This window comes from Microtus oregoni, unplaced genomic scaffold, assembly GCF_018167655.1.
Source record: "Microtus oregoni isolate MIOR12 unplaced genomic scaffold, Mior012 000005F_ref0000423, whole genome shotgun sequence".
Lineage (NCBI taxonomy): Eukaryota > Metazoa > Chordata > Mammalia > Rodentia > Cricetidae > Microtus > Microtus oregoni.
Window position 1 is genome coordinate 7,248,921 of NW_024543064.1, and position 26,394 is coordinate 7,275,314.

A 26,394-nucleotide genomic window follows, 5' to 3' on the forward strand; every position below is an offset into this window, starting at 1 on the left:
TGCCCCACGGGCTTCTGACATTGTTAGGGGGTTCTAGAATGAGCCCTGGAGATCTTTCCCCGCAGTCAAATCAATGTGAGAATTTAATGGAGAAGCAGCCAGTGTGGCAAACACCACATGGTAGAAAAGTCTCATCTTGGCTCCTACTGGTCCTCACTGACTTCACCCAGGGTGTCTCTGAGTCGGTGTCTCTGGGAACCTCACTAGGTGTCAGGCACACATGTGATGGTCCTGTTTTTAGCAGCCACCAGAGGAGGGGGTGGTACTGGGTCAGTGTGGACTTTTATGAAAGTGGTCTTGCAATTGGTACAGGGGTAAAGTTAAACTTCTCAACTGGACATGGTGGGACACACTCATAATCCCAGCACTCACTTGATGGAGACTGGATAATCAGGAGTTCAAGTTCACCTGAGCTAGGCAGTGGTGGTGGTGCACACCTTTAATCCCAGCACTTGGGAGGCAGAGCCAGGTGGATCTCTGTAAGTTTGAGGCCAGCCTGGTCTACAAGAGCTAGTTGTAGGACAGGCCCCAAAGCTACAGGAAAAAAAAAAAAAGATAATTTCCCCTTTTAAATTTTTTTTTATTTTTTTATTTATTTTTTTTGGTTTTTTGAGACAGGGTTTCTCTGTAGCTTTAGTGCCTGTCCCGGAACTAGCTCTTGTAGACCAGGCTGGCCTCGAACTCCCAGAGATCCATCTACCTCTCCCTCCCGAGTGCTGGGATTAAAGGCGTGCACCACCACCGCCTGGCCCCTTTTAAATTTTTGAGATGGGAAATCTCCATAAGCAGTCCAGGCTGGCCCAGGGCTCACAGAGATCTGCCTGCCTGTCTCCCAAGTAGCCTAAATTTCCCTCAAAATTCGTGTTTGATGCTCACCTCTCTTGAAGAAGATTTTGTACTTCCACAGAAGGAAAAAGTAATTGTGCAGTTGTCAGATCCAAATCTGATGTCAGGAAGGGAGAAATGTTTACTCATCTTACTAAAGCCATCCAATAGCTGTCAGAGATGAAAAGTCTGGCACCCACAGCATTAGTACCTGCTGGCTGACTGTGTGGATGGCCAGATCTCAATCGGTAGAGACAAGATAAGGATCCTAAAGAGTTGAGACAGCACTGAGCAGTAACAGTAGTCAGCAGAGCCATCAGACTTGACTCTGGCAGAGCACACACAGTTCATCTCGTGTGCCGTGAGCTGTACGGGTTACTGCTGTAACCTTACCTTAGACCTTAGTGTCTCCCGTTTGGAAGTGTTGAAACCCTACTACCTTATGATCACCTCGGACCCCATGGGCAAGGCTTGCGGGGACCCTCCCAGGGATCCCCGAATTACACTGTGAGTGAACTTCCGGCACAGAACCTGATACTTGGCTTTTGGGAATAGCTCTGCTAAAGGCAGACATGTCCTCAAGACCAGAACTTCCTCTCCGGATGATGGGAATTACAATTTTTTTTAATTTATATTTTATGTGTGTGGGTGTTTTGCCTGCATGTGTATCTGTGCACCAGTTGTGCCTGAGAAGAACAAGAAGGTATTGGATCTCCCAGAGTTACAGGTGATTGTGCACTGCCATGTGGGTGCTGGGAATTGAACCTGGGTCCCCTGGAAGAGCGGTCATTGCTCTTAACCACGGAGCCATCTCTCCAGCTCTGGAATTTACAGTTGCTGTGCCTTCCTTTAAGGGAAAAGGGAGACCGGGTGGCGGCGCACACCTTTCATCCCAGCGCTTGGGAGGCAGAGGCAGGCGGATCTCTGTGAATTTGGGTGCAGCCTGGTCTACAGAACAAATTCCAGGACAGCCAGGACTGTCCCACAGAGAAAACCCTGTCTCAAAAACCAAAAACAAACAAATCTGAGAATGGAGAAGTGACTCGGTGGTTAGAGCACTTGCTGAGGACCTGAGTTCAGTTTCTAGCAGCACAGTGCCTGTAACTGCAGTTCCAGGAGATCTGACAAAGTCATCTAGATGCTGTCTGAGTGTGCATGTGCTCACACAAGCTCACACGCACACATACCCTTCCAACATCTTATAGTGCAATTAAAAAGATCTAGAGTCCCTGTAGAATATCGTACCTGTAGTCAACAGTAATACATTGAACACAACGTTTACAAGAAGGTAGCCAGATGTGGTGGCACATGCTTAGAAGTCCAGTACTCAGGAGGATTAGTGGTTTAAGGCCAGCCCGGGCTCTTTGACACCTTGTCTCCAATATAAGATGATTCGCTGGAGGATAGATTTCATTGAATCTGGTCTGGCCACCATAGAATGCTCCAAAATAAAAAGTGCACAAGAGAAGCCATCTATTTCTGGCCCTGTGCTGTGAGGAAGAGCCGGCTTCATGGGAACGCAGCAGATAGAAATGATCCACATGATGACTTTCCTTAGTGGTGTGGCCAAGCAAGGCTGAGGGGCTCAGTGCCCCTTGTTTTGGTCCCTAGCTGTCCATGTAGGTTTTTTAGGGTCCAAACTTTGCCACAACCAACAAACTTTACAGGGGTACCGCTCAAAGTGGCAGAGTCCCCAAAACAGAATTCATGTGTTTCCAGCCACAATACTGCTGTTGAGAGAACAGTATTTATTAAGTAGCATTTTGTTCAACACAGACACTCAAAAACGGTGGATCCACGCACTGGCATTGAATCAGAATGTCCCCCTGGTCACATAGGTGACCAAAGGCAAGAGAGTTGCTGGGGGAGAAAATACCTCGACATTATGTTCTGTCAGATTTGTCCACTGTAGGAAGCTCAACCCCCAAGTGGCCTAAACAATAAAGACCTTTGTGTTCAGAAGCGCAGATGTAGGACAGGATGCAGGGCTCGTGCGAGTGACTCACCAGAGTCATTGCAGTCCCTGCCAATCACAGTGTCCTAGTTCTGCTCCCCTGGAGCTGGAAGGTGCGGTGCTCCTGGCCCAGAAAACAAGCCAGCTGCCTGCCCGAGCTCAGATGTGGGGAAAAGTCGTTCAAATCAGACATCTTTCCCAGCAGCCGTCACAAGTCACTGCGTACTTCAAATTTGTTGGAAGTTTCATATCCTTAAAGCCAGTCCTTGGCAAAGGAGAGAAGCTTGCGGTGATTGGGTCAACCTTAAACTAATTTGGGTCTATCCCCAGAATGGAAGCCACTCCCTCGGTGGTATTATTTCCTGACAGTAGGGAGGAGAATATATAATTCCATCAAATAACAGTCCCCACTCCAAGTGTCCTCATCCATTCCCGTCCAGTTTCCATCGACGCGCAGGTCCAGAGCCTCATCTTGTCCACAGTTTAGAGTTGAGCCCCCCCTAGCCTTAAGCCCGGGGTACGGAGGCAAATACCTTCCTTCTTTGATTTTCTTCCCTTTCCAGCAATACTTTCTGGTCCTTCCTAGAGTGAATCTCCTGGAACTGAACAGGAGAAACGTGATTCTGGAACCTATGAACAGTCAAATCTCTGTCCCCTTCAGCGCAGCTCCATCCTGGGTAGAACAGGTGACCTTTGCTCAAACTGGCCCAAAGCCATAGCAACTAGCACAGAGGCTAAGAGTATTATTAGATACAACCTTAGGTCAGGCTCTGGAACAATAAAATGGTTAAGGATAGGAAGTAGGTGCTGTTCTGTTCATGTCCTGTTTCACACTCCAAAAGTCTGGGCAGAGTTCATGGTTTTGTATCCCTCAAGGTATGCCTAAGCCAACTGATGGAAGAGCGTCAACAGCCCTTTCTGGGAAAGTTGCTCCCACCCTGGAAAAGGTCACATTCATTCATGCATGCATTCATTCATTCAAGTGTTTATCGAGCAGAAGCACAAGGCCTGGGGACACTAGTTGTGAATAACGTGAACACAGTCTCTGCTTGCAAGGAAAAAGGCAGCCAGCCAACAAGGGAAACAGAGGCAAGTACTAGTCACCTTTTCATTTCTGTGGCCAAACGCCTGTGAGGAACAATTTAAAGAAGTGGGGGTTTCTTTTTGGCTGATAGTATTTGGGGTTTCAAATCAAAATGGGGAGGGCAAGGCAGAGCATGTGTCCAAATCTTGATTGCCAGGAAGCAAAGAGAGACTTCCTGTCCCGGTAGCTCCCCTCTGACTTCTTTTCATCCTGTAGCCTCCTATAACCTATGGGATCATGTCACCCACATCCAGGGCAGCTCTCTGGGAACCCTCACCCATGCAGTGTGCTTTACTGATCTCCTAGGCACACTTCTCAGCCCAACCACGTTGATTCTCAAGATTACCCATCAAATCTTGGAGTGGGAGACATATGAACACCTCAAGCAGGGCTGTGATGCAGGTGAAATGGATATTAAGAAGTATCTCTGTGGCCAGGTATGGTGGCACATGCCTTTACTTGCAGTACTTACGAGGCAAAGGCAGGCAGACCTCTGTGAATTAAAGGCCAGGCTGCTCTGCATAGTGAATGCAAGACTGCATAGTGAGACCCTGTCTCAAAAGAAAATCCTACAGATAGATGGATGGATGGATGGATGGATGGATGGAGATAAAGCCTATCCACGGGGCTGGAGATGACTCAGAGGTTAAGATTAAGGCTGCTCTTCTAGAGGACCTGAGTTTGGTTTCCAGAATCTACATGGTGACTCACAATCACCTGTAATTCCACTTCCAGGGTCTGACACCCTCTTCTAGCCTCTGAAGACACTGTACACACATGGTGTGCAGATATACCGTTAACCCACAAATATCCACATTAAATTATATACATGTTTTTCTGTGTGACAGCCCTGGATGTCCTGGAACTCACTCTGTGGACCAGGCTGGCCTTGAACTCACAAACCCCTCCAGTATCTGCCTCCATTAGGCATCTGCCTACACACCCAGCTAAATAATAGTTTTCAAAGACTTACAAATGTATTTGAATGTTCCACTGAGAAAGTGACTGTCAGAGGTTTTAAAGAAAGCCAAGTACTTTTCCATTAAAGTTCTTTAAAACATAAAAGCCATAAATGGAGAAACCAAAATAGCACCATTGGGAATGACAGAGACTCCATTCAAAGATAAAACCTCGGGGGTCCCAAGATGGCTCAGAGAGTGCTTGTGGCCAATCTGGTGACCTGACTTTGGTCCCTGGGACCCACACAGCAGAAGCAGAGACCTAAGTCCCACAAGTTGTCCTCTGATCTTCAAGCATATGTCATGGAGTGTGTGTGTGTGTGTGTGTGTGTGTACAGTTTGCTCGTGGAGGCCAGAAAACAACCCTGAATGTCAGTCCTCAGGCGCTTTCCACCTTTTGTTTGAGACATGATTGTCATTGGCCTGGAACCTCACCACATAGAACAGGCTTCTGCTCACACACCAAGCCCTTTACCTATGGTCTGGAATCCACTTCTTTTTTAAAAAATTTTTAAAGGTTTATTTTATATGTATGAGTGTTTTGCTTGCTTATATGTATGTGTCCCACATGAATTCCTGGCACCCCAGAATCTAGAAGGCACAGCCTCTGATCCCCTGGAACAGGTGTTATGAATGATCTGGAGGTGCAGTTGGCTGTGAGCCACGAGGGTGCTGGGGACTTGACTCTGAAAAGCAGTAAGTGCTTTTAACCTCTCTAAACCCTCCCCCACTTTATATTTCGTCTTTGTAAATCAGGATCTCATACAACCCAGGCTGGCTTCAAACTTATTATGTAGCTGAGCATGGCCTTAGATTTGTTTCTCCTGCCCCTACCTCCAAAGTTCTGGGATTACAGGAATGAGCATGGCTCTAAGTCTTGGAGACAGTGTATATGGATGCTGACTATGGCTGATACTATTAGCTAGTCCATTCTTCTCCTCTCTCCTCCTCTGCCTCACTCTACTGTAGAGACTACATCCTGAAGACTACATTTCCCAGGCTCCATGCAGTTAGCAGTAGTAATTGACATGTTGTGTAGATGAGCAGTAACTGGAACTGTGCTAAAGAAGTTTCTGTTGAGGGAATAACAGTGTGTGACATTTCCTAGTCTTCTCCACCTGGCTGACATCTGAAATCCAAGTCATGACAGTGAAGTCAAAACCAGAAGTAAAAAGTCCCCAGGATTGCAGACGTCCATTCTGTGTCACCTAGGAATCTAGTGGTCACAGAAATACTGGGTAAGAAGCTGGGATGTGATTCAGTTGGCTTTTACCCATGAAGTTCTGTGTTAAAGCCCAAGCATATAAACCGGGTGTGTTGCACACCTGTAATCCAGCAGAGGCAGCTGAATCATGAACTCACAAGGCCATCTTTGGCCTACATAGTGAGTTAGGAGCCCACCTGAGCTACACGAATCCCTTGCTCAAAAACAAGGCAGGCACTAGATAGGCATCACACCCCTAAGAGCACTGGCTACTCTTTCAGAGGATCTGAATTTGGTCCCCAGCATCCATGGGGTGGGGTGGGGTGGGTGAGGCTGCAGACTGCCTCTAACTCCATCTCTTGGGGATCTACCCTCTCCTGGAACCAGCACACATGTGATATACACCCACGTAGACATATGCACATAAACAAAAATAATTTTTTTAAACTCGAGCAAGGTAAAAATTTCTATTTTCTGGGAGACCTGTGAGTGGCCTTGGGCTCATGCATGTACTGTTATTTGTGGTTACCACCGTACTTCGTGCTGAGTCTGAAGCCCTTCCTTTAGTCATTAACATCCAGGCCATGGAATAAAGGGTGACCTGGGACACTCGCTGGGGTCACAGGTGTTTAGAGTTGAATGACAGGAGGGAGTCCAAAGGAAACAGGGGTTGCCAAGGTAGTGTGTGACAGGAGCAGGGACAGAACCAGAAGCGGGTGGGGAAGGAAGCTAGGAGAGGCAGCCAGAGGCTGCTTCCAGGGCTTCCCAACCTCCACCCCAGCTTCACTGACCAGGCTTGTTGTTCCCTCTGCTCCACCCTGGCCCCCGTTCCCACCCCAATGACAATATAAGGGCAGCATTGTCCCCTGACTTTCAGGCTTTGGCTGCCAACCCCCCACCATGCCAGCGGACCTCAGCGGCACCTGGAACCTTCTCAGCAGTGACAACTTCGAGGGCTACATGCTGGCCCTGGGTAGGACCAGAGGGTTGTGCAGCAAAGGGGATAATGGAGGGGAGAAAGACTCTAGCTTTGGGTCTCGGGGTTGAGCGAAGGCCATCTGTCCTGTCTTGTCTGTTCCAGGTCCTCCTGTCTCCCGTGAGTTATGCTCTCGGTTGGGTTATGTTGCTTAGTCCTTGTCCCTGACTCCCCGCACCCATCTTCAGCCCTCTGTCTATCCTCTTTGCTCTGTCCCCCTTGTCTTGTCTGACAGCCAATCGTCCCTGCCCACCCGAGTCTGGTTCCTGCATGCCCCTCTGCGTCTGTCGAGTCCCAGATGTGCCTGTATTCCTGTCTATCCAATTCTGTGTGGGGACTGTCAGGACCGGCCAGGGCTCTGAACCAGACAGACAGCAGCTACAATCTCCTTGGGAATTCAGTTCCCCCGCCAGAACAGGGCCTGCTCTGGGTGAGGGAGACCACTGCAGACTCCTGCAGATGAGCAAGCCGGTAGAGTCAGCCTGGGCTGCCTATGCATGCAGTGGGAAAACTGAGTCCTGGACCCTGTTCTGTGGCCACCAGTGGGGTGCATGGGTCCACAAGAGGGGGTCTTGTCACTGTCCCTGCTTCCCAAAAGACTCTCGGTATATTGCTGCCCTGCAAACTGAGTCTGTTCAGCTTGCTCTGATTTTTATGGATTTGGCAGCCCCTGTTATTATAAGTGGAGTACCATCGTTGCCTTGGCAGGCTTGTTCTGGGAGTTATTTGTTTGGGGTTTTGTTTATCTATATTAAGACAAGGTCTCCCTTTTAGGTCGAGCTGGTCTGGACCTCACTATGTAGACAAGGCTGGTCCAGGAAATCCTCCTGTCTCAGTCTTCCAAGTATAGGGATTACAGGTCTAAGCTACCATACCTTGGTACACTTGCTACTTGACAAACTCTTCCTTTTGCCTTCCAGTAAATAGAACAGAATTCAACACCCCAGTAAAAGCAATTTTTTAAAAAGTCCTCTTGAGGGACTAGAGAGATGACTCAGTTAAGGGCCCTTACTAGCTTGCTTTTCCAAGAGACCCAGGTTTGGTTCCCAGTTGCCCTGTTACAGGGAATCCGACACCCTCATCTGGCCTCTGTGGGTACTCCGTGGTGTACAGACATGCAGGCGGGTGTCACACATACACATGAAATAAATAGATAACATTTACAAAAATGTTCTTAAGTCACTGAGTGAAGTGGCTCACACCTTTAATCCCAACACTTGAGAAGCAGAGGCAGCTGGAACTCTGTGAGTTTAAGTTCCAGGACTGCCAATGTTGTTACACAAAGAAACCCTGTCTCAAAAAAAATCCACAAGAAAAAAAAAAATCTCTTGAGTCAAGCATGATGGTACACACCTATAATCCAATACTTGGAGGTAGAGGTAAGAGAATCAGGAGTTCAATGTCACCTTCAACTTTGCACCAAGTTTGGGGGCTGGAGAGATTGCTCAGTGGTTAAGAGCACTGCCTGCTCTTCCAAAGGTCCTGAGTTCAATTCCCAGCAACCACATGGTGGCTCACAACCATCTGTAATGAGGTCTGGTGTCCTCTTCTGGCCTGCAGACATACACACAGACAGAATATTGTATACATAATAAATAAATATTTAAAAAAAAAAACTTTGCACCAAGTTCAAAGACAGCACGGTTATGTAAGATCCTGTTTTAAAACAAATTGTCCTCTGACTTACACATACATACATAAATAAATGTAAAATATTAAGATAAAAAATATAATAAGAACAATAACTTTCTAGGTATCGACTTTGCGACTCGTAAGATCGCCAAGTTATTGAAGCCACAGAAGGTGATTGAACAAAATGGGGATTCCTTTACCATCCACACATACAGCAGTCTAAGGAATTATCTTGTTAAGTTCAAAGTTGGAGAAGAATTTGAGGAAGATAACAAAGGCCTGGATAACAGAAGATGCACGGTAAGGCAGTAGGGGGTGACTAAGAGGTCGGGTTTTCACTTAGCATGCATGAAAGCCGGCTAAGATTTCAAGCACCCTATGGTGCTAGAAAAGAAAATAACATAGACGTGGGGCTGGAGAGACAGCTCAACAGTTAAAAGAACTTGTTGCTCTTGTAAAGAACCTGGGGTCCAATTCCCAGCACCCACATAGCTGCTTACATCCTCCTACAACTCCAATTCCAGGGATGCCCTCTTCTGACATCTGTGAGCACCAGGCATGCACACAATATATATGCATACATGTAGGCAACACAGACACACACACACACACACAAAATAAAAAATTTTGAAATGTAGCATAAGCTATCTATCAGTTTCACAAGGTTAGCTCGGCATGCATCCTACCTGATGATATTAGGGTTCCTGCCAGAACAAAGTGTTGTTTTCTCTCTTCCTTCATGCAGAGCTTGGTTACCTGGGAGAACGACAAACTCACTTGTGTGCAGAAAGGGGAGAAGAAGAACAGAGGTTGGAGCCACTGGATTGAAGGGGGCCAGCTCCACCTGGTACCTACCACATTTTGTTCTTTAAAATCCATTTTTGGCGGGGAGGGGAGAGTTTTAAATCTCTATTTCTTTTTTTATTTTTTTTTAATTTATTTATTGTTGATTATGTATACAATGTTCTGTACTGCATGTGTGCATGCCCACCAGAAGAGGGCACCAGATCTCATAGATGGTTGTGAGCCACCACGTGGTTTCTGGGAATTGAACTCAGGACCTCTGAAAGAGCAGCCAGTGCGCTTAACCTCTGAGCCACCTCTCCAGCCCAAATCTCTATTTCTCTATTTTCATTCGTGTGAATGTATACCTGCACCTGTGTGTGCACCACATGCATGCAGTGTGTGCAGAGACCAAAAGAGGGCACTGGATCCCCTTGGAACTGGAGGTACTGGTGGTTGCGAGCTGCCCAGTGTGGGTTCAGGGAGCTGCACCCTGGTCCTTTGAAAGAACTGTCAGCCTCTGTGCCATTTTGCCATCCCCTTGTTATGATTCTCTATTACATGTTTTTACTATTTTAAAAAAATTGTTGTCATAGCAGTATATTTTGATCACATTCTTTGTCCTTACCCAAATCTTCCCAGACTATCCTGTCTCCCTAACTACCTGATTCCATGTTCTTTCTCGGAAACCAAAATAAACCCAAAAGAGAAAGACAGGATGAAAGAAAGAAAGAAAGAAAGGAAGGAAGGAAGGAAGGAAGAAAGAAAGACCAAACCATAACAACAACAAAACTTAGAGTCTAGTTTGCATTGACCCACTTTCCCTGAGCATGAGGTCAGCCCTGGAGTGTGGCCAATAATACCCAGTACCATTGGAGAAAACTGGTTTCCCTCTCTCAAGAAGGTATCAATGCAAATAGGTTCGTGGCTAGGGGAGGGGCTTTGGCCATTTTTTTCTCCCTGGTTAGATTTTGGTTTTTTTTTTGTTTTTTTTTGTTTTTTGTTTTTTGAGACAGGGTTTCTCTGTGGCTTTGGAGCCTGTCCTGGAACTAGCTCTGAAGACCAGGCTGGTCTCGAACTCACAGAGATCTGCCTGCCTCTGCCTCCCGAGTGCTGGGATTAAAGGCGTGCGCCACCATCGCCCGGCTCCCTGGTTAGATTTTGTCCGGACCTATGTAGGTCCTTTGCATGCTGTCAGTCTCTGTGAGTTGTATCTGGGAGATGCTGTCTCCTTGGAGTCACCCACCACCTCCGGCTCTCACAGTCTTTCTGCCCTGTGGCATAGATCCCTGAGCCTCCAGGGAGGTCCTAAGGCGTCTCATTCAGTGCTGAGTGCGCTGAGGTCTCCCACTGCCTGTCTGTTGTCCCGTTGTGGGTCTCAGTCAGTTCATCACCATTTCCTGCTAGAGGAAGCCGCTCTGATGAGGGCTGAACAACACATTAGCCATGGACAGTCGCCCTACCCTTCTCGATCCTTGTTTTAACTTTTACTTTTGCAAGTTACCTTCATGTCCTGCTCAGGATGGTCTGCCTTTTTATTCAATATTGCAACATTTTTCTGGAGACTGGAGAGATAGCTTAGTGGTTAAGAGCACTGACTGCTCTTCCAGAGGTCCTGAGTTCAATTCCCGGCAGCCACATGTTAGCTCAAAACCATCTATAGTGGGATCTAATGCCATGTTCTGTTTGGTACCCTCTTCTGTCATGGGCATACATGCAAACTCTCATTTACATAAACAAATAATTTTTTTGTTTTGTTTTTCGAGACAGGGTTTCTCAGTGTAGCATTGGCTGTCCTGGAACTTGATCTGTCAACCAGGCTGGCCTCGAACTCACAGATATCTGCCTGCCTCTGCCTCTGCCTCCTGAGAGCTGAGATTAAAGGTGTGCCACCGTTGCCTGACTGAAGAACATTTTCTGTGACTGGAGCCATGGCTCTATGATTAAGAGCACTGGCTGCTCTTCCAGAAGACCTCCACTCAATTCCTAGCTGCCACACTGTGGGCCACCACTGTTTAGAACTTAAGTCCAAGGGGATCTAATGCCTCTTCTGTGGCCTCCTCTGGCTCTTTAGGCATGTGTGCACAGATGTAAATGCAGACAAAACACCCGTGCACATAAAAATAAGAACTTATGGGCTGGAGAGATGGCTCAGTGGTTAAGAGCATTGCCTGTTCTTCCAAAGGTCATGAGTTCAATTCCCAGCAACCACATGGTGGCTCACAACCATCTGTAATGAGATTTAGTGCCCTCTTCTGGCCTGCGGACACACACACACAGAATATTGTATGCATAATAAATAAATAAATATTTAAAAAAAATAAGAACTTATGCCAGATGGTGGTGGCATATACCTTTAATCCCAGCACTCAGGAGACAGGTGGATCTCTGTGAGTTCAAGGCCAGCCTGGTGTACAGAGTGAGTTCCAGGACAGCTAGGGCTGTTACACAGAGAGACCCTGTCTTGAAAAACCAAAACCAAAAGAACCTTTTCCTGGGACTGGAGATGGCATCAGCAAACGAGAAGGTGCTGCTCTTGCAGGAACCTGGACCTGACTCCCAGCACCGCTCCCTCTACCTCCAGCTCTAGGGGATCCAACCTCCCCTTCTGGTCTCTGATGGTAACAGCACTCGCGAGCAATACCCCCATACAGACACACACACATAACTGAAAAATAAAAGTAAATATTAAAAAAAGAATGTTGTATAGCTTTCTAGATAGTTTTTCTCTTGAATTCACTGTGTATTTATATTTTTTACTTTATTTCTTTGTTTTGTTTTGTTTTGTTTTGAGACAGGGTCTCTCTGTGTAGCTCTGGCTATCCTGGAATTCACTATGTAGACCAGGCTGGCCTCAAACTCAGATAGATCCACCTGTCTCTGTCTCCCAAGTGCTGGGATTAAAGGTATGTGCCACTATTACCTGTCTAAAATGCACATTCTTCTAAAATGTGTAATTTTGAAATAAAAAGAGATTGTTTGTTTGTTTTTCAAGACAGGGTTTCTCAGCCAGGCGGTGGTGGCACAAGCCTTTAATCCCAGCACTCAGGAGGCAGAGGCAGGTGGATCTCTGTGAGTTCAATGCCAACCTGGTCTACAAGAGCTAGTTCCGGGATAGGCCCAGGACAGGCTCCAAAGCTACAGGGAAACCCTGTCTCAAAAACAAAACAAAACAAAAAGACAGGCAGGGTTTCTTTGTTTAGCAGATCTGGCTGTCCTGGAACTCACTCTGTAGACCAGGCTGGTCACAAACTCAGCAATCCACCTGCCTCTGCCTTCCGACTGCCAGGCTTAAAGGTGTCTGGTGCCACTCTCAGCTGAATTCACCATGTATTTTTTTTTTTTTTTTTTTTTTTGGTTTTTTGAGACAGGGTTTCTCTGGCTTTGGAGCCTGTCCTGGAACTAGCTCTGTAGACCAGGCTGGTCTCGAACTCACAGAGATCCGCCTACCTCTGCCTCCCGAGTGCTGGGATTAAAGGCGTGCGCCATTATCGCCCGGCTCACCATGTATTTTAAAAATCATATATTAAGGCGGTGAGCTGGCTGTTTCGTGGTCCATTTGACTGAGGGAGTGACATTTTAATGAAACACATCCTTGATTGAATATTAAAGAATACCATTGCAGGTTCTGGTGGTGTAGCTCAGCTGGCGGAGTACACGCTCGGCACGTGGGAAATCCCAAATTGGAGCCCGCATCTGTAAGCGTGGCAATTGGGAGATGGCCGCAGGAGCTTCAGAAGTTCAAAGTCATCTTCAGCTACAGAACAAGTTGGAGATTAGCTTGAATGATATGAAATCCCCAAAATAATAGTGTCTCAGGGTGGTCTCTACGATGAATAAAGCTCAGGTCCCTGGTGCGTCTTGTTCCCTTGAGAGACCCGGGCACAGCTCACTAGGTTGCTTCTTTAAGGCCTCCTCACAGAGGAAGCATTGATTTGTTTCACAATCAGAACTTCCTGACTGCAGCGTATAACTCAAACTAATCAACAGCTCTAAAACACAATCTAGAAGGTATAAAATTCTGCTTTTAGAAAGAATAAAACTGGTGTCAGATATGGCACCAAGCGCCTTGAATACCAGCACTTGGGAAGCAGAGGTCAGCAGATCTTTGTGCATTTGAGACCAGTCTGGTTTATGTAATGAGTTCCAGGACAGCCAGGGCTATATAGAGACCCTGTCTCAAAAAAAGTACAAAACTGTGCCTTTGTTTGTGGGTTTACACTAACACCAGGAGAGATCAGATTAAATTGTTGACACCCGTTTTGTGTTAGAGTGAAGAAGTTAGGGCAGAGAAGACCCTACATGTGGTGTCGGGAGGCAAAACCCCATTTGGTGTCAAACATGCTAAGAATATCCATCAACTTTCTTCTTCCTCCCCTTCCTCTCACAGGAAATGTTCTGCGAAGGCCAGGTGTGCAAACAAACGTTCCAGAGAGCCTGAACCGTCCAGCAGCAGAGCCTATTCAAGGCTGCTAAGTGCTGAATTGCCCGCAGAAGGCATGGGTGTTTATCTGTCCTGGTTTGATGAAGGGCCTTGCAATTGGAAAGATGTCATTCAACCTGTGCTGGAAACAATTTGGCTGCAGGACAACCTCAGTTTCAATAAACCTGTCCAAGGGATGCTAATTGTTTTTTCTTTCCAAATTTAACGTGATATCTATCTATCTATCTATCTATCTATCTATCTATCTATCTATCTACCTACCTATCGATCTATCTATACACACACACACACACACACACACACACACACACATTTAAGAGAGGGTCTTACTATGCAGCCCTGGCTGACCTGGAACTCACTGTGTAGACGAAGTTGGCCTTGAATCCACCTGTTGGCCTGCCTCTACCTCCTGAGTGCTGGGATTGAAGGCATGGGTCACCAGGCCAGGCCCAACACAACCCACTTTTATTTTATTTTATTTTTGAGACAGGGTTTCACTGTAGCTTTGGAGCCTGTCCTGGAACTAGCTCTTGTATACCAGTCTGGCCTCAAACTCGCAGAGATCCTCCTGCCTCTGCCTCCTGAGTGCTGGGATTAAAGGCGTGCACCACCACCGCCCAGATCACAACCCACTTTTTTTAAAAAATATTTTTATGCTTTATTTAATTTTATTTTATGTGCATGGGTGTGAAGGTGTCAGATCCCCTGCAACTGGATCTTCAGACAGTTGTGAGCTGCCATGTGGGTGCTGGGAATTGAACCCTGGTCCTCTGGAAGAGCAGTCAGTGCTCTTAACCACTCAGCCATCTCTCCAGCCCCCTACAACCCACTTTTTAAAGGAATGTTTGAAAGCCTGCTCCATCTGTGAAGTGCATGCTAGGGAACAGGACATAACTGCTGCCTCCAAGGCTAGTGAGAAAGGTTGATGAAGTGGCTTCGGAGATGGACAAGTTGTGGCACTGGCAAGGGTGAGGTACTTAGAGGTGGCCTTTATGCGGATGCAAACAGGAAGCAATTTACTGAAAGGCCAGAGGGGAGTGTAACAGGGCTTTCTTTGGACTGCCAGCTCTTGAGTCATGAAACACAGAGCCTTCTTATTAAGTATGAATTATTGGCCTTAGCTTAGGTTTGTTCCCAACTAGCTCGCAAAACTTAAATTAAGCTGCGTGGTGATGGTGGTGGTGCACCCCTGGAATCCCAGCACTTGGGAGGCAGATCTCTGTGAGTTTGGGGCCAGCCTGGTCTACAAAAGAAGTTCCAGAACAGCAAGAGCTGTTATACAGAGAAACCCTGTCTCAAAAAACCAAAACCAAACCAAAAAAAACAAAAAAACAAAACAAAACAAAACAAAAAACCCAAAAAACAAAAACCCCACATCAAAACAAAGCAAAACAAACAAAAAACAAAAAATTAACCCATTTATATAATTTACGTTCTACTACAGGGCTCATTACCTCTCCCCAGCACAGTGTGTCCTACTTCCTCTGAGTCTGTCTGGTGAATCCTGCCTTCTTTGGTTTCTTCCCAGAGTTCCTACCTGCCTATCCTCTCCTACCCATCTACTGGCTGCTCAGCGCTTCAGAAGGTGCCTTAGGCAGATGAGGTACAGATGAGGTAGAATTGAGGCACGTCTTCACAGAGTACCCAAAGATTATCCTACAACAGGAGAGCTCTAGGGAGCTGTTTGCTTCTCTATGGCGGCTCCTGCAGCCTTGAATGTGCAATCCTCAGCCGAGTACAGGCCACTTCACATCTGTATGCAGCCCGGGCTGAGGCAAGAGGGCTGAGCACAGGAAATGCATGGGTGGGGTGAGTAGAGACTGGACTGACAAGGGAGGTCACCAAAGAAAGACCTTAACTGACAAATTTTAAAAGTCACAGTTTGGGTAACTGCAGAGATGTCTAAGAGCCCTAACTGCTCTTCCAGAGGACCCAGATTTAATCCCCAGCACCCAAGTGGCAGCTAACAACTGTTGTAACCCCAGTTCCAGGGGATCCTTTTCTAGCCTCTTTGGGCACCAAAAATGTATGTGGCACATAAACATACATGCAAGTAAAATTCTCATACTCATAAATAAAATTTAGGGCCAACAAGATTGCTCTCCACTAGCTGGGCGGTGGTGGCGCACGCCTTTAATCCCAGCACTCGGGAGGCAGAGGCAGGCGGATCTCTGTGAGTTCGAGACCAGCCTGCTCTACAAGAGCTAGTTCCAGGACAGGCTCCAAAACCACAGAGAAACCCTGTCTCGAAAAACCAAAAAAAAAAAAAAAAAAAAAATTGCTCTCCACTTGTTCTAGAGCCTGATGTTATGGATCCAATCCCCACACTGTGGAAGGAGAGAACTGACCCTCCACAAGTTGATCTTTGACTTCCACATGTTTACCATGGCATGCACACACACACACACACACACACACACACACACACACACTGTCAGATGCCCATTGTAACAGGAAGGTTACAATAAGGTATGATGATTGAACTCCAATTTGACAGAATCTAGAATAGGCAGCAACAAGCTCTAGGCATACCTGGGAGGGATTATCTGGATTTAGTTAATAGAGGTGAGAAGACCTACCCTAACTGGGAGGGCCATTGTCTGGACTGACCCCTCCCTCCCCTTAGGTGGGCTTGTAACCTGGAACTGTGAGTCACCACTAACCCTTCTGCCTTTATCTCCCTATCCTCAGGGTATTTCAACACCGCAATAGAAAGGTAACCTAAGCAGTAGGGGACCTGCTTGATCACAGAGGAGATAGGGTTGTTGGCCAGGGGAGACCCTGGAGTTGCAGATAAGAATGCGCCAGCAGGAAGACCTATTAGAGAAAGTCCTAATATCAGGCTAGGGACTCAAGTCTGGAGAGAAGCAGCCATTTTAGATGGAGAATCCAAGGCCCAAGATAACAGGTGTGTAATGGCTGGATGGAAGGTGAGCACCCTGGGAGTTTGACAGCAGCTGAAGGAGGAGGAAGGGACATGGAGGGGGAGGGGTGTTGCACAGCAGTGGGGGTAGATAAAGGGGCTGCAGAGCGAAGTGTTTGAAGCCTTGGGACCCAGGTAGATGGGAACACCTTTCCTGAGCCTGGTTGAAGTCCCAGCATCGGGAGTCTAAACACAATTAACATTCCCTGTCATGGTTGTCAACGTAAAGACAGTGTATATCAGACTTTAAGGATAGTTCATTGATATTTAATTTTTTTTTTCCTGACAGGGTTTCTCTGTGTAACAGCCCTGACTGTCCTGGAACTCACAGAGATCCATCTGCCTTTGCTGGCCATCTTCACAGAAAAATGCTAGTTGTGTTGAAAGTCTAGAGGTTGAGGCTTCAGTTAGGGACTCTTTTCATTTCCTACATCAAGATGATTTTCCCGTCTTTCTATTCTGCCTCGGAGGGACTCAGTAAAGATTTGGAGAAACATCAGATAGACTAAGACCATAGGACTCGAGCATCTGAGGCCTCAGCCCCACAGTTTATGCCTGGAAATAGCCTAATACTTTCAGAAGGCAAAGGAAGGACTTCCGTGGAGGCAATGGTGTGAAAGCTGCGCCAGGTCGTGGACGCAGCTTCCCTCCCACGGCTTTCTTTTTCCTTACTTGCAGGCTGACGCCAGCGGTCGGCGCTGATAGGGCTCAGATTGGAAGAGTGGCCCCCGCGAGTTCCAACCCGAAGCGTCCACCAGGGGGACTTCTTCGGTGTGCAGGCCTGAGAAAGGCTGCCACGTGTCCCGGTGAGGACCGCGGGGAGCCGCGGGGCGCTGCGGGGACTCGGTCAGCCCCCAGAGCGTGGGCTGCGCTGTCTGTTGGCTGAGTGCAAAGCTGCAATGACACAGAAAAATCAGCTTTTATAGAAAAAAAGAGGAAGATTCTCGCGAAAACGCTTCTGCAAGGTGTCTGAAGCGATCCAGCTTCCCTGGGAGGATAAAGAATTCCAGCTCAGCAGCCAGGACTCCAAAGGGACTGGTGAACAATGGAAAAATCTGTGATTAGGGAGTGGCCTGCAATTCTCCACCGGAACACCGGAGGAGAAGCAGAGACGGCACTTGGTCCTTGTTGTAGCTAAATTTTATTTAATTCCAGCCCAGTAGGGATACATAAACCCTGTCTTAAAACGATACATAGAAACAAGCAAACAAGCTGGGCTGTGGTGGCACGTGCCTTTAATCCCAACACTTGGGAGGTGTATCTCTGTGAGTTCAAGGCCAGCCTGGTCTACTACCAGAGCTAGTTCCAGGACAGCCAGGACTGTTACACAGAGAACCCTGTCTTGGGGGGAAAAAATTAAAAAAAAAATAACTTTAGTTTACATACAAGTGCGCACACACCACACACACACACACACACACACACACACACGTATATATCCTTTTGGGCAGGTATAAGCTTGGAACTTTGTAGCTCTGGCTGGCCTGGAACTCACTGTAGACCAAGCTGGCCTCAAACTCACAGAGACCCACTTGCCTCTGTCTCCCTAGCACTGGTATCAAAGATGTGGGCAACCATGCCCAACTTAATTGCTTTAAATACATACATACACACACACACACACACACACACACACACACATGATATATATATCAGGGTGCAGGAGATGACTCAGCACACAAAGTCATTAACCCTGACAACTTGATCATGACATCTGGAGTTCACATGTTGGAAGGAGAGAACTGAGTCCTGAAGGTTGTCTGCTGACCTCCACACCTATGTTCAGACATGCACACAAATAATAAATACATGTTAAAAATACACCTAGGGAAAAGACAAGATCTTCTGAGTAAATTGGGAGCATGGGGACCTTGGGCGAGGGTTGAAGGGGAGGAAAGAGGCAGGGAGAAGAGCAGAGAAAAATGTAGAGCTCAATAAAAATCAATTAAAAAAATACACCTAGGGTCTAGTAAAGACTTAGAGGTCTAATGCCAGTGTGGACAAGTGCTATCTCCATGGCAGCACACTGGGCTAGCGTGCAGAGTCCCCTGGGCTCAAGCAAGCATTGCAGACAACAAAAAGCACATAAAATTGACCGTATTGGTCACTTTAAACAACACAAATGGGTAGCATTAAGATCATGCATACTGGCCAGACGGCGGTGGTGCTAGTGGTCAGCCTGGACTATATAGTGAGTTCCAGGTCAGCAGGGCTGTTATACAGAGTAACCCTGTCTTGAAAAGCAAACCAAACAACCAACCAAATGAAAATACTTCTACTGCTGAGTATACTGTGCACACCTTTAATCCCAGCATTCAGGAGCAGAGGACTGTGAATCTCTGTGAATTTGAAGCCAGCCTGGTCTACAGAGTGAGTTCCACAACAGTTAGAGCTACATAGTGAGATCTTGTCTCAAAATTAGTAAACAAACATTCGTTCTGTCAGGTATGGAGACACATATGTAATCCCGACATTAGGAGGCGGGATGTTCAGGAGTCTAGTCTAGTAGAGAATTCAAGGCCAGTCTAGACTACGTAAGAACCCGTCTCAAGCCTGCAAATGAAAACCAAATCAAAACGAAGGATCTTCCCACACTGTGCCACCCCAGCACCTGAAGAACCCTCTCCTTATCCCACATGGATGCTCTGTCCCCACACTGTGCCACCCCAGCACCTGAAGAACCCTCTCCATATCCCACATGGATGCTCTGTCCCCACACTGTGCCACCCCAGCACCTGAAGAACCCTCTCCTCATCCCACATGGATGCTCTGTCCCCAGTAAGCATTTACGTCCCAGACTTCCACCATTTATCTGTCTTTAAGAATGTCCCCACTCTCTGGGCGATGGTGGTGCACACCTTTAACTTTAATCCCAGCACTTGGGAGGCAGAGGCAGGTGGATCTCTGTGAGTTCAAGGCCAGCCTGGTCTACAAGAGCTAGTTCCAGGACAGGCTCCAAACCACAGAGAAACCCTGTCTCGAAAAAACAAAAACAAAAACAAAAACAAAAAAAAATGTCCCCACTCTAGGGACCTTGGAGAAGGGAGGTATTGCAATATTTGTATTTCTAGGTATGGCATGGTGTGTAGGGGGAGTCAAAAGGCAATGATGGGTATCTTCTTGTCAAAGGGCAGCAACGGGTATCTTCTTCAGTTGCTCTCCACTTTTTTTTTTTTTTTTTTTTTTTTGAGACAGGGTTTCTCCTGGAACTAGCTCTGTAGACCAGGCTGGTCTCAAACTCACAGAGATCCGCCTGCTTCTGCCTCCCAAGTGCTGGGGAAAAGGCGTGTGCCACTATCGCCCGGCTTTTTTTTAAAATATTTTTTATGATTTATTTAACTTTATTTTCTGTGCATTGGTGTGAAGGTGTCAGATCCCCTGTAACTGGATCTTCAGACAGTTGTGAGCTGCCATATGGGTGCTGGGAATTGAACCTGGGACCTCCAGAAGAGCAGTCAGTGCTCTCAACCACTGAGCCATCTCTCCAGCCCCGAGACAGGGTTTCTCTGTAGCTTTGGAGCCTGTCCTGGAACTCCCTTTGTAGACCAGGCTGGCCTCGAACTCACAGAGATCCGCCTGCCTCTGCCTCCCGAGTGGTGGGATTAAAGGCATGCGCCACCACCGCCCGGCTTCCACTTTTGTTTTTTGAGACAGGGTCTCTCACTGGGCCTAGAACTTGCTCATTTTTGTAGACCGTCTGGTCCGTGAGCTCCAGGGAGAGAAAACTGTCTGCCCCAGTATCCTCCTGAACACACATTGCTAGGATTACAGGCAAACACAGGCACAACCACAACACCTGACTTTTTTTCTTTTTTGAGACCAGCTTTCTTTGTAGCTTTGGAGCCTGTCCTGGAACTAGCACTTATAGACTAGGCTGGCCCCGAACTCATAGAGATCCGCCTGCCTCTGCCTCCCGAGTGATGGGATTAAAGACATGTGCCACCACTGCCCAGCAAACACCTGTTTTTTATGTGGGTGCTTGGGATCTGAACTCTGATCCTCATGCTTGCATTGAGGCATCTCCCCAGCCCCAGTGTCTGGCTTATTTCACATACTATTAATCCTTAAAGTCCATCCATGCTGGAGAGTGAGTCAGAATTCCCTTTCTTCTTAAGGCTGAATTATTTAAAGATTTTGTTTTTATTAATGTGTGCCTGTGTGAGTCAGTGTATAAGAAGATCTCCTAGAGCTCTGGTTACAGGTGGGTGTGAACCACCCAGTGTGCGCGTTTAGAACTGAACTCTGGGGTGGTGGTGGCGTACACCTCTAATCCCAGCTCTGAGGCAGAAGCAGGCAGATCTCTGAGTCTGAAGTCACTGGTCTACAAAGAGAGTTCCAAAAACAAACGAAGAGAGAGAGAGAGAGAGAAAGAGAAAGAGAGAGAGAAAAAATAATAGAAAAAAAGAAAGAACTGAATTCTGATTCTTTGCCAGAGCAGTAGATGCTCTTTTATAATTTTTCAAGGTTTATTTTTATTACTTGAAGTTTCATGTACTTGGGAATTGTATATGCATCAAGTACAGTTGCTGGTAGAGGGAGAAATATGGGATCCCACCAGAGCTGGAGTTACAAGCGCTTGTGAGATGCTTGATGTGGGACCTGCGCCTGAGCTAGTGTGTGCTCTTAACTGCTGAGTGTCTCTCCAGCTCCTAAGGCTGAGTTACCACTCATGTGGCTGGACCATGTTCGGCTCGCCCTGTCTTTCACGGCCTTCTGGCTCACTGTGTAACCTTGCCACTCTGGGCACAGGTGGTAACACACCATACCTGCAGTCCCAGCCCTTGGTTGGCTGACGCAGAAAGATGTCAGGATCCAAAGCCAGCCTGGGCTACAGAGTGAGTTTCAGTGCAGCCTGGCGGAACACTCTAAGACTCAAAAGCAAGCAAAACAGTGTAAAAAAAAAAAATCGTTTTTGAATTCCTGTCCCAATCCTTTTGGCTGGGAAGTGGAATTCCTGGGTCATGTGATAATTCTGTGGAAGAAAGGCCAAAGTCCTCCACAGTGACATCACTAATTGACCTTCTCACAACCCATGGCCAGGGCACAACATCCAACAGCTGTCAATCTCTGTCTTTTGACAGTACCCATCTCTGTGAGTGTACTTTAATAAAAAACATGGTAAAATTTGTATAGCATAAAGTTGCCCAGAGAAGCAGCCTAATGGTCTAGCGTAAATCAAGCCCTGGTTCGGTGCCCAGAACTGAAAAACAAAGTTACTTTTTTTATTTTGTTTTCTTTTTAAAATGTTTATTTTAATGCATATGTGTGGGTTTTTTGTCTGCATGCCACAGGCGTGCCTTCCAGAAGAGGGTATCAATGCCCCCGGCACTGGAGTTATAGATGGCTATGAGCTATCATGAGGGTGCTGGGAGTTGAACTTGGGCCCTCGGAAAGAACAGCAAGTACCCTGAGTCATCTCTTCAGCCCTTATCTTCTTTCTTAAAGAAGATTTGCTTATGTGTATTTGTGACCATGGTATGCAGGTGTGTGCATGTGTCCATAGAGGCTCTCTGGAAGCTGAAGATACAGGCAGTTGTGAGCAGCCTGACATGGGTGCTGAGAACTCCACCTAAGAATCCTCTGAAATAGCAGCAAACACTCTTTTTGGTTTTGGTTTGTGTTTCGACACAAGGTTTCTGTAGCTTTGGAGCCTGTCCTAGAACTCTGTTGGGATTAAAGGTGTACACCACCACCACCCGCTGCAGCAAGCACTCTTAACTGCTGAGTCATCTCTACAACCGCCAAAGTTACCTTTGATATATATATATATATATATATATATATATATATATATATTTTTTTTTTTTTTTTTTTTTTTTTAATTTTTATTTTTTTTTTGGTTTTTCGAGACAGGGTTTCTCTGTGGTTTTGGAGCCTGTCCTGGAACTAGCTCTTGTAGACCAGGCTGGTCTCGAACTCAGAGAGATCCACCTGCCTCTGCCTCCCGAGTGCTGGGATTAAAGGCGTGTGCCACCACCGCCCGGCTTATTTTTTTTATTTTTTTTTTTTTTTGAGGCAAGGTTTCTCTGTAACTTTGAAGCCTGTCCTGGAAATAGTTCTTATAGATCAGGATGGCCTTGAACTCACAGAGATCCACCTGCCTCTGCCTCCAGAGTGTTGGGATTAAAGACGTGTGCCACCACCGCCTGGCTCCAAAGTTACATTTTAGGCCAAATCACACAATTCAGTGCACCAAATAAATACCTATAGTGTTGTCCAATCTATCACTGCTGTCTACCCTAATAACTTCTTGAACTGAAAATTATTATTTAGCCAGATGGTGGTGTGCATGCCTTTAATCCCAGTACTCGTGAGGCAGAGGTAGGCGGGTTTCTGTAAATTCAAGAACAGCCTGGTCTACAAGAGCAAGTTCCGAGACAGCCAGGGCTACTATATAGTGAAACCTTGTCTCAAGAAAAAATAAATAAATAAATAAACAAATAAATAAAAAATCCAATTAACCAACCAAACAAAACCCCAAACCAATGAACTCTTTTTTTTTTTTTTTTGGTTTTTCGAGACAGGGTTTCTCTGTAGTTTTGGAGCCTGTCCTGGAACTAGCTCTGTAGACCAGGCTGGTCTCGAACTCACAGAGATCCGCCAGCCTCTGCCTCCCGAGTGCTGGGATTAAAGGCGTGCGCCACCACCGCCCGGCCCAATGAACTCTTGAAGATCTTCCTGCATCTGTCTTAGGAGTGTTGGCATGGGCTTCCAGGTCAGGCTACAAGAACTTTTCATTCCCTCAAATGGGAGCTTCATACCCAACAGGATTCCACAGAGCTCCTGCCAACCACAACCTGCTGTCTGTCTCTGTGGATTTGCCTATTCCGGCTCCTCACATACGTGACATCATATAATAAATATGTGCTCTCTTCCACCCAGGATAACATCTTCGAGGTCCGTCTATGCTGTAGTGTGCACCAGCCATTTCTTCCCCTCTATGTCTGAGTGACATTCCATTTTCCAGCAAGGCCATGCATGACTGGCTCACATCTGTCGCTGGCCGTGTAATGACTTCCACATTTTTGCTTTTGTGAACAGTGCCGCGATGAGCGTTTATGTATTAAAATTCTGCTTGCATATCTAATTTCAGTTATTTGGGATATCTGCCCAGGAGTTAAATCTCTGGGTAACATAGTATGCGTGTAACTTGTTGAGGGGTGGTTAGCCTGTTTCCCACAATACTCAGATCATTTGTAGTCCCAAAAGCAGTTTATGAACTTTATATTTTTTCCTTTCTCCCTTTCTGTCTTTCTTTCTATTTCTTTTTTGTTTTTGTTTTTTGATACAGGGTTTCTCTGTGTTGCTTTGGAGCGTGTACTGGAACTTGCTCTTGTAGACCAGGCTGGCCTTGAACTCACAGAGATCCGCCTGCCTCTGCTCCCTGAGTGTTGGGATTAAAGGTGTGTGCCACCACCACCTGGCTTGCTTTATTTTCTTTTGAAATTATTTATTTATCATCATCATCATTTGTATAAGATGTGTGTATAGAGGTCAAAACACAACTTAGTGAAGTCATGGTTTTCTTTCCACCTTTATGTGGGTTCTGGGGATTGAACTCAGGTTGCTAAACTTACATGGTAAGAGCCTTTCCCCACTGAGTCATCCTGCTGTGGATGGTTCCTATTTTCTACATTAGAGGTGTTTCCTCTTTGTATGTCTCTGTGTGTCAACAAAGTCTGCACACATTTAAATCAAACCCAAGACCTCCTGTATACTAGGTGTGCGCTACTCAGCTACACCTCAGTCTGCAAAGGAAAAGGCAGACTGTGGAGAGAAACAGAGAGGGGTATAGACTTAGTTTTTTGCTTGAGACAGGGTTTCTCCATGTAACCCTGGCTCTCCTGGAACTTGCCCAGTAGACCAGGCTGCATTAAAAGTTTACACCACCATGCTTGGCTTCTTTTTCTTTCTTTCTTCTTTTTTTTAAACTCGATATTTTCAAGGATTGGAGAGATAGCTCGGTGATTAAGAGCACCGTCTGCTGTTCCAGAGGACCTGGGTTCAATCATCAATACCAACAAGGTGACTCACTGCCACCTGTAATTCCAGTTCCAGGTCGGACAAGTTCTTCCGGCTTCCTCAGACTCCAGGTGCGAACTCTGTGCACAGATGTACACACAGGCAAACACCCATACACAGAATAAATAAAAATGTTCATTTTCATCTTTATTTGTGTGTGTGCACGTGAGAGAGACACACGTCAGTGCCCATGGAGGTCAGAAGAGTGTCAGATCCCCGAAAGCCGCACACAGGCAGTTATGAGATACCAGACATGGGTGATGGGAAGGGAATTTGGGTCCTCTCCAAGAACTACTGAGCTATATTCCAGCCTTGTTTTTTTTTTTTCTGTTTGTTTCTGAGATAAGGTCTCAAATAGCGCAGGCTGCCCTTGAACTTGAAAAGTAGTCAAAAATGACCTTGAACTTCTGATCCTCCTTCCTCAGCCTCCAAGCACCAGAATTACAGACCTGTGCTGGCCTGCCTCCTTTGTGTGGCCTGCGTATTGTGCGCATGGCAAGGACTCTGCCAGCTCAGCTATATCCATAGCTCATGAAGCTCTTTTATCATAATTGCTTAGGTTGAATTCAACTCTGCATTTATTTGTAGAGGTTCACCATGAATCATTATTAAGACTAGAATATTATTAAGATTAGAATATGAAAGAAGAGCCATAAAAAGAATAATGAATTCAATATATATTATTCTGACATTGAAAAGGAAAATTTTTTAGGTCATACCAAAAGCATTAGTATATTATGAATAGGCACAATGAGTAGATCCTTAAAACTGTTTCATAATTTAAGTAATAAAAGAGTGTGAAACAAAAGATTTAAATTTGTGGTTAATTTGTATACAATATTAACATTGATGAGCATGAGCTGATATAATCACTACACACTATGGTGACAGCAAAGCCAAATGGGTTGATGCATACATTGATTCAGAATATTATAATTAATCAGAGTATAATCCAGCACTTGGTGGGCGGGGGAGGAGTAGAAGGCTCAAAAATCCAAGGTCATCCTGGTCTAGATAGTGAGGTCCAGACCAGTCAAGACTATAGAGTGAGACTCTTTTTTTTTTTTTTTGGATTTTTGAGACAGGGTTTCTCCATAGCTTTTGGTTCCTGTCCTGGAACTAGCTCTTGTAGACCAGGCTGGCCTCGAACTCACAGAGATCCGCCTGCCTCTGCCTCCCAAGTGCTGGGATTAAAGGCATGCGCCACCACCGCCCAGCTAGAGTGAGACTCTTAAACAGAAATGATGTCCCCTCTAATAAACACAGGGGTTCATACTTGTGATCTCAAGGTTTGGGAGGTGGAGGCAGGAGGATCAGGAGATCAAGGTCATCCTTGACTAAATAGGGAGTTTGAGAGTGGTCTGGTCAATGCGAGCCCCTAACTACCTAAATGTTGATAAAAATCCCTTGTGCTGGGGCTCTAACTCACTGGTAAGTTGCTTGCCAAGCGTATGGGAGGCTATGGGTCTGGAGTTTAGTACTGCAAAATAAGAACAAAAAAACTAAGAATCATTATTTACAAAGTTATAGGAAAGGGGCCCGTGGGATGGCTCAGTGGGCAAATGTGCTTGTCATCAAGTCTCCCAGA

The 26,394-nt window shown here is 46.2% G+C and overlaps 1 protein-coding gene across 1 annotated transcript; it reads left to right on the top strand.

Moving 5' to 3' along the window:
- The first annotated feature begins 6,867 nt into the window (after positions 1-6,867).
- Positions 6,868-13,962, top strand: Rbp7 (retinol binding protein 7). Its single transcript, XM_041653048.1, has 4 exons — positions 6,868-6,999; positions 8,756-8,934; positions 9,380-9,481; positions 13,808-13,962. The coding sequence occupies exons 1-4, from the start codon at positions 6,927-6,929 to the stop codon at positions 13,856-13,858; spliced, it is 405 nt and encodes a 134-aa protein (XP_041508982.1). The 5' UTR covers positions 6,868-6,926; the 3' UTR covers positions 13,859-13,962.
- The last annotated feature ends 12,432 nt before the right edge of the window (positions 13,963-26,394 follow it).

Bases quoted from the DNA above. Each gene is read 5' to 3' on its own strand.
- Rbp7 (XM_041653048.1), top strand. From the start codon at position 6,927: ATGCCAGCGGACCTCAGCGGCACCTGGAACCTTCTCAGCAGTGACAAC. The intron at 7,000-8,755 runs GTAGGACCAGAG...ATAACTTTCTAG, and splicing joins GGGCTACATGCTGGCCCTGG to GTATCGACTTTGCGACTCGT. The intron at 9,482-13,807 runs GTACCTACCACA...TTCCTCTCACAG, and splicing joins AAGGGGGCCAGCTCCACCTG to GAAATGTTCTGCGAAGGCCA.